This window comes from Nanorana parkeri, unplaced genomic scaffold, assembly GCF_000935625.1.
Source record: "Nanorana parkeri isolate BGI_ZX_2015 unplaced genomic scaffold, ASM93562v1 scaffold223, whole genome shotgun sequence".
Taxonomy (NCBI): Eukaryota; Metazoa; Chordata; class Amphibia; order Anura; family Dicroglossidae; genus Nanorana; species Nanorana parkeri.
Genome location: NW_017306491.1, coordinates 987394 through 995766, shown reverse-complemented (window position 1 = coordinate 995766; position 8373 = coordinate 987394). Strand labels below are relative to the sequence as shown.

Here is an 8373-nt window from a genome sequence, read left to right as displayed (position 1 = left end):
CATGATAAAATGCACTGCTACACAATAAAGTTTCATTTATTCTATTTTGGTTTGTAGCCTCAGTCTTATTGATGCATAAATAAAATGAAAGTCAATATACATTAAATAGTACAAATAACCCTTTAAGAGAGTTAAAGGAAGTATCATCTACTCTAGAACCATAATGCACTACACCAGGGGAAAAAAAAACTAAAATGAAATTGTCTTTTTACCTTCCAGGTTATATAAAATTCCAAAAAGTGCAAATCATAACAGTTGCACCAGTTAAGCCCGCTCCGAAGGAATTTGCATTGCGGTGTAAACATGACAGAGTTAAAAACCCTGTTTATTGCAAACCTGCAGGCTCTGATTACTGTAAATGTACAGCATAAATGGTCTTTCATATATAACAAAGGAAAATTCTATTTACAAATGCAAACACTGCCATGTGGGAACATTTTTCTTTTTTAGAACTGGCATAATTTTGATGGAGAAAAAAAAAAAGAAAAAGCAATGGTCAATCTTCAATACATGAATGTCAATGGGGTATTGTTTATGTTGAATGAGAAATGTTAGCTTGCACTAAATTACATTAAAAAAAAAAAAAGCTTGCTACGGGGTATTTCCGTTTGAAGTTAACAATGGAACTTGACAATCATCATGCATATTAATAGAGCTCAAGAACCGAATTAAATGAGACGCTTGCACCAGGTATGCTAGCGCATACAAGAAGCACTATATATAAAAAGAAAAACCAGAGTGAACGGCAGTGCAAGGACCTCATCGTAAAGCAGACTCTGAATCTGTATCCAGCCACTTTTCTCTCTGTCCTGCAGACAGCCGACACAATGTCAGTGACATGGAAGTCCAGGACAAACTGAAGTTTAAGCCATGTCACACAACTGGCCTCTTCCAGGATGTGTAAGGGCTCGCCCATGAACTGCCCAAGGATTTTGTTTCTCTCCACTGGCAGCCACAGATGTCTAGGACTAAGACCCCGTTCACACTGAGCGTTTAAAATCGCACGATTTCAGCTCCAAAATCACTCAAATATCAGCTTTATGTCGCTCTATGTACCTTGTCCAATGCATTTCAATGGAGCTGTTCATATCTCACAGCTCAATGTCGCCTATAGCTTGTCGCTTGAACACGACCTATTTTGTGTGATTTGGCCCAATAGACTAATGGTGTAGCTCAATGTAGCGCTACAGAAGAGTCACTTTTGTACAGAAATATAAAAAGGAAGGAATGATGTCACATCAAGACTGCTTTTGATTAGTTACAGCCCAATGTAGCAGCTACAAAGTCCCTGCGAAAAGTCGCGCGACAAAATGTGCACAGTAGCTCAATGTTGGACCACTATAAAGGATGAAAGGATGATGGTAGATTTACAGCTAGGGTGATGCACCGCTCTCAACATTACCACTATTTCGCTTCCTTGGATAAGTATTGAGATGAAAGGCTAACAGGTCACATGACCCAAACCTGGGTACCATGTGCTTAAGCTGGGGGGGGGGGTGCTTTTGCACACACTTTTTCTGTTGTGCCTTGAACTCTGCTCCAAGTGGAAACAGTAGGTATAACACAGTATGCATAGCATTTCCAACAGGCTTTTCTCAACAAGCAGCTGCATTTTTCATGACGATCAGTTACATTCTCAGGAGTTCGCAGGCCTTTCTAAAGTGATGTTTAAACAAAATGACTCAACATACAGACTGACTAAACAGTTCATGGGAATAAGCCAAATGGTTAAAAGCCAAGTTAACTAAAAACTGTGATTGTGCATTGTACGGACACCAGCCGGATGAATCTTTCATTGGCCACTTCTCTTTCCATATCCCCATTAGTAGGCTCTCCAACTCGTGTACAGTCCCATCACCACTACCATTTTATCTCACATTAAGGGCTTATTCACACCATCTCCAGACTGGTTCTGAATGCGTTTCCACTTGCACATTATTTCCCTTTTTTTTTAAATGGGATCTGCTTAGATTTAAGCGCATTCCGGTGCTGCTGCACTTGTTGTAAAGCTGTGGAACTCAATGCAAAGGTGTAAACTAGCCTCATTGAAAATCATTGGAATTACTATGTATGCGTTTTTGGTGCAGATAAAAAAAAAAAAAAAACGCACTAGTCTGGAGATGATGTGAACAAGCACTAAAAGATAGCTATATATGAAGGAAAACTTTGAGTGCAATTCCTACTCACGGGAAAATGCCAGTTGCCTGGCTATCGCTGCATTAATACTTCATGGTCTGGAGCCAGTATACAACAGTACAATATGATTTCCATATTCCTTACAGGTGTGCAGCTCAAAGTACTAGGCAACTATTATTTTTAGAAGGAAAGGTCACCAATGGCATCCTACATATTTCTCTATGTATTACCTTTAAAGCTGAATGCCAGGTAGAATGAGTTATATATACACCTACATTGGTGCAGCTTGGCAAATTATCATTGATAGGGCCAAGGGGACCCTGTAAAACACTGTTGTAGCTTTACAGCAATCCTCCAGGTCCTGTAAAGCCGCTGCACTGAGCGTCTTCCCTTCTGCTGTGAAAAAGAAGGGGGGCGGGGGTCACTCGTTCAGCACAGCGGCCATTCCTTCAATGCCTAATTTTTTTATGAATACTAGGCATTCTCTGTTAACATGAGGATAGTGACACCAAAGCACCATCCATCATTCAATCAGTGCACTCCTAGTATACATTCACAAAAATACTAGGCTTTGGCTAAAGGGCAGATGTGCTAAGCGAGTTGCTTTCAGAGCAGAGGGGAAGTCACTTAGCACAATGACTGGAGCAAGACTGGAAATGCTGTGGCTGCTATAGTGTTTTACAGGGTCGCCATGCCCTGTCAGGGATAAGTGATGTACATTGCGCCAACATAGCCCAATGTAATTACATACAATTATAGCTGGAGTTCAGCTTTACAGCAAGCCTGTCAGCAATTTTAAACTTTAAAAGAAAACCGGTACAGAGATACAAAGTCTGCTGTCTTTCATGTTGATGGCTTTTCAATTTCCGGACTCTGTGCCACAGAGAAAATATGCAAATTAAAAGGGTTCTAATCTCAGTGGCTGCATCTCCAGGTCAGGGCTGAAGGCAAAGGATCAGCATGAATGGAAGGCAACCAATATTTATAGAAGGTGGACAATAATGGTTGCCTTCATATTTCTTTTGACATAAGTCTTGCCTAAAAGCAGACACCACAAAGGTGTTTGCCATTTACCTTTGAATATATATCAACACACACATACCTACAGACATGTATACACACACTTTGTCTTGGCTGCAAGTCTGGAGCCATCTGTCATCCATTTGATGGTTCATCAGTGGCCAACAAGAGCTAACCCATTGGATAGAAGGGGGAGCTCAGCATCGAGGACGAGCCCTAAGGGATGAGGTGAAACCTGAGTGGTACTCAGAAGGCGATTAGACGGCTAACAAACAAAACAGCAAGCATTTGCAGTGTCTACTCATGGACAGGGTGTTTAATTAAGGTAGATGTTACGCTAGAATACATAACCAATGGAATCTTGCCAAACTAAATTTTCAGATCATTCCTACTGAAAATTCAGCTGGTGGGAGGTATCCATTATTTTATCCAGTCAGAATGTCCACATTTTGTTGGCAATTAGGTCTCTCCTTTATACCATAGGTTCTAGATGTTCAAGCCTCATCAACCGTGCATACTTGGAGTATTCCTAATACACACAAGCAGACACAAGCATGTATAAACCCTAATCAATGACATTAAAAGCTAGAGTCCCTTGGGTTATTCTGGGGTCATACAACATGCTCAGCTGGCAGATCCTGATGGAAAGGTTTGAGAAACAGCAGCCTACACTTATCTGCAGGTGGCAATTGAACAACCTCACAGTATCTATGCGAATGCTCAATCATCAACAGCACATAACAGACAAAAAATGCAGCTCCAGCATATTATTTAGAATTCCTATTTGGGTAAAAAGGAAAATTTCAGCTCATACACATATAACATAACAAGTTACATTATAAAATTTGACAAAATGTGGCGAACAAGCAAACTGGGTCCAGCTCAAGTGAGGAGGACATGACATCAGATTACCAGAAAATTATTAACAGCCTACTGACTACCCAATACTGAAAACTGTTCTTCTAAGTGGGTTTAGCCTATGGTACACTGCAGCACCAAAAGAGTAACAACGGCAATAAAATAAAGAATAAGGTCATACAAACAGAAGTCAAGTGGCTCCGTTTCCATAATCCGTTCACACTTCAGAGTAAAAATATATTAATATATGCAGTTTCTTTAGGTCAGTCATCCATGTGTCAAAATTAACCAAATTGCAAGTATCAAATAAGACAGTAAAGCACAGCCCAAAATTAATATTACAATGATCTTCCCCTCTCTCTCACTTAAAAATAAACTTTTTTTAAATACCTTTATGCAGAACTACAACCCAGGAGAAAGGAATCCCATTTAAAATATATTTAAAGAGCTTTATCCTTAAAAAGAAAAAAAAAAATGAACATAAACAGACTTACACCACCACTAACTCTTGGGGGGAGGGAATAAAATCCCCAAAATTTTATTAACGTGACTTGAATTTCCTAAATTCGTTTTTTTTATTATTTTCTCTTTTTTTGGTGTTCCCATTCTTTCCATACAGTATTGAGAGAAAGAAAACTGGGTGTTTAACAATTCCACAAAGGAACTGTAAAAATGATATCTACAAAGGCCCCCCGAGGGAAATCGGATGTTGAAAATTCTTGTAGGCTTGTTGTGCATGTTCTAGAACACGTACTGTAATTTAATAGATGGCGTTCGTAACCGTGTAATGATTTAAAAGAACTTCCCAGTCCATGCGAAGGGGTATGAAGTCCAAGAATAAATTTGCAAAACGCACTTTCTATGCTACGTAAGTGTACACTTTGCGATCTTCAGGTGTTCGTGCTAAATATTCTCGTTCAATAAGTCCTTCAATGCGCTTTTTAATAACAACTGGACTTGGAAGGAATCTGGCCTTCAGTTGCTGTGTTACCTAAATGAAAAATGCAAAGAAAAAAACACTTAAAACATGTAACATATGCAACACTGACATCAAATATTTCAATAGTTGCATCAAATAGTAATTTTCATGGGTGACTGTAGCATATTGGTGTGACAGAGGAGTATTGTACATGATACCATGTCAACCCTAACAGTTTATTTATCAGGACAAGCTTTTAGGAGATTCACTACTTGGACCAGAAAAAGAGAGAGTTTGGATTTCCCAAAAGCTTGTCCTGAAAAATGAACTGTTGTTAAAAATTAAAACAAGGTATCGGGTATAGTGCCTCATTTCTGCTTTCTTTCAAAAGTAAATACACTACATCAATACAAGGAATGTTCATAAAAACAAGTCAGTCTTTCACAACTGAAACCTGGTTTCTATGGACATTTTCCTTACCATTTGTGTGTGCACTACTATTTTTGCAATATATTTTTATACATATACATTTTTTTTTTTTTATAAAATTTGCTTCCACACTATTTGGGAATGCCATTCAGAAGAGGATGAGTGAAGAATAACATTTTAAACTTCCCCATGTAGCAGAACTAATTATTGACAGGTTTGTTTCACAAAAAAGGAAAAAAATAAAAATAAAATTGTAGCGGTTCTTAAAGTGGAACTGAAAGTCAAAAATGTAAGATTTGCTATGTTAGAGGGAACATCTAGAAACTTTTATTGTGCCTAAGCAGTACCCTGAAAAATGTACCTTGCGTCTTGATTTCTTCCCAATAAATTGGAGGGCACTCATTGGTATGCAAGTGGGCCTTATACAGCAAGGAAAATAATGATTTGATCCCCTGCACATTTTGTAAGTGTGCCCACTCACAAAGAAATTAAAGATCTATCATTCTTATCATAGGTGTATTTTAAATGATAGAGACAGAATATCAACCACAAATCCAGAGAAGACACATGATACAAATGAATTCCAGTTCAGTGAGTGAAATAAGTATTTGATCCCCTACCAACCAACAATAATTCTGACTCCTCCCACAGACTGGCTATGTGGTACACAGGTTAGTCCTGTCAATTTAAGAAGGTGCTCCTAACGACAACTCGTTATGTATATAAAAAGACACCTGTCCACAGAATCTCTTTCTTCCATTCAAACCTCACCACCATGGGCAAGACCAAAGGACTGTCAAAGGACGTTAGGGAGAACACTGTAGACCTGCACAAGGCTGGAATGGGCTACAAGACTATCAGCAAGAAGCTTGGTGAGAAGGAAACAACTGTTGGAGCGATTATTCGTAAATGGAAGGAATACAAAATAACCATCAAATCTCCCTCAGTCTGGAGCTCCATGCAAGATTTCGCCTCATGGGGTAATGATGATCATGAGAAAAGTGAGGGAACAGCCCAGAACTACACGGGAGGAACTTGTGAATGATGTCAAGGCAGTTGGGACCACAGTCAGCAAACAAACCATTAGTAACACAATACACCGCCATGGATCGAGATACTGCAGCACCCGCAAGGTCCCCCTCCTCAAGAAGGTACATGTACGGGCCTGTGAAGTCTGCCAATGAACATCTAAATGATTCAGAGAAGGATTGGGAGAAAGTGCTGCGGTCAGATGAGACCAAACTTGAGCTCCTTGGCATTAACTCGACGCGCCGTGTTTGGAGGAAGAAAAATGCTAACTATGACCCCAAGAACACCCTCCCTACAGTCAATCACGGAGGAGGAAACATTATACTTTGGGGCTGTTTCTCTGCTAAAGGTACAGGCTGACTTTGCCGCATTGAGGGACCAATGGACGGGGCCATGTATTGTAAAATCTTGGAGGAGAACCTCCTTCCCTCAGCCAGAACACTGAAGATGGGTCGTGGATGGGTCTTTCAGCATGAAAATGACCCAAAACACACCGCCAAGGCAACAAAGCAGTGGCTCAAGAAGAAGCACATTAGCTGATGGAGTGGCCTAGCCAGTCTCCAGACCTTAATCCTATAGAAAATGTATGGAGGGAGCTGAAACTTCCAGTTGCCAAGCGACAGCCAAGAAACCTTAAGGATTTAGAGGAGATCTGTAAAGAAGAGTGGACCAAAATCCCTCCTGAGATGTGTGCAAACCTGGTAACCAACTACAAGAAACGTCTTACCTCAGTACTTGGTGGAGAAACCCTTGTTGGCAAGTACCAAGTCATGTTTTGCTTGGGGATCAAATACTTATTTTACTCACTGAACTGCAACTCAATTTATAACATTTGTGTCATGTGTTTTTTCTGGATTTTTGGTTGATATTCTGTCTCTATCATTTAAAATACACCTATGATAAGAATTATAGACATTTCTTTGTAAGTGGGCAAGCTTACAAAATCTGCAGGGGATCAAATCATTATTTTCACCACTGTAGCAGCTGTGTAAGATCTAAGGCAAGGTATCTGCTGTGTAAAATCTAAGTCACAGCTGTCACAGACTGGTAGTTTTAGGATATTTCGAGTGAGATTTGGTGATGTCAGTGTGATGCTCACGGTTTTTTCCTGCTGCAGGTTCAGACATAAGGGAGCGAAGCCCTGACTTTTCCAAGATGGGCTCCTCCACAAAGAGACATCATGCAGAACAAGGCATGATAAAAGTCAGCAATGGGGAAAACATCAGCTGCATGGAGACCACAGGCAATACTGGTGACCAGTAAATTTTTTTGAGCAAAGCTTTCAAGGTTCAGTCCCTCTTTAACCAGTTGACATCCGCGGTGTTAAACCCCCTTCCCATCCAGGCCATTTTTCAGTCTTTTCTGCCCGTGCGTGCCCGCTAGGGGGCGCGCGCGAGCAGAAAAAAATTGCAACCCGCAGATGCTGCAGTGCCGTCCGTCCGTTTTTTTTACTACGGGCGGACGGCAAGAGGTTAAACGCAGGATTAACATACATTTTTATAAATATGCAAACAGTGCATGAAGCTATATTAGAGTCTTAATGTTTTAAAGCTATTTTAAATGCTCAATAAATAACTTACAATGGATGCTGCACCTTGAGGTTTAAAAGTTTTAGCTTCTTGCAGAAAGAGCTGGTCCCCTGAGCACTGGCACTAAATCTTGTTATAGGAGCAACTCCTTTCCCTTGCAGGGTCATATGCAGCTGTGTGTGTGTGTTAGTAAAGTTTGTCTCCCCACAAACACAGGCATGGCAAAGCAAGCCATCCCTCTCCACTCCTCCACTCCTCCTTCCTCCATACTAGTAGATGGACAGTTGATGGAGACTACACTGTCTCTTGTGATCTTGTACTGCACAGGAAGCTTGGGAAAGCTGAGCTGAGAGAGTTGGAGTCAGCTATTCTGAAACATGATGCTTGTAAGTGTTTGGGCAAAAACTTGAAGAAATCCTTTGCTGGGCAATGTATATTTCTTTGATCTGGATT

The 8373-nt window shown here is 40.3% G+C and overlaps 1 protein-coding gene across 3 annotated transcripts in view; it reads right to left on the bottom strand.

The window, feature by feature from the left end:
- Positions 1–4400: 4400 nt before the first annotated feature.
- The window catches only part of CUL3 (cullin 3), a 63169-nt gene continuing 59196 nt past the window's right edge, over positions 4401–8373 (bottom strand). For all 3 annotated transcript variants that reach the window (XM_018556065.1, XM_018556063.1, XM_018556064.1), the window contains one exon: positions 4401–5005. In XM_018556065.1, the coding sequence (XP_018411567.1) occupies positions 4874–5005 (132 nt within the window). In that variant the 3' untranslated portion in view covers positions 4401–4873. The remainder of the gene's footprint in view (positions 5006–8373) is intronic.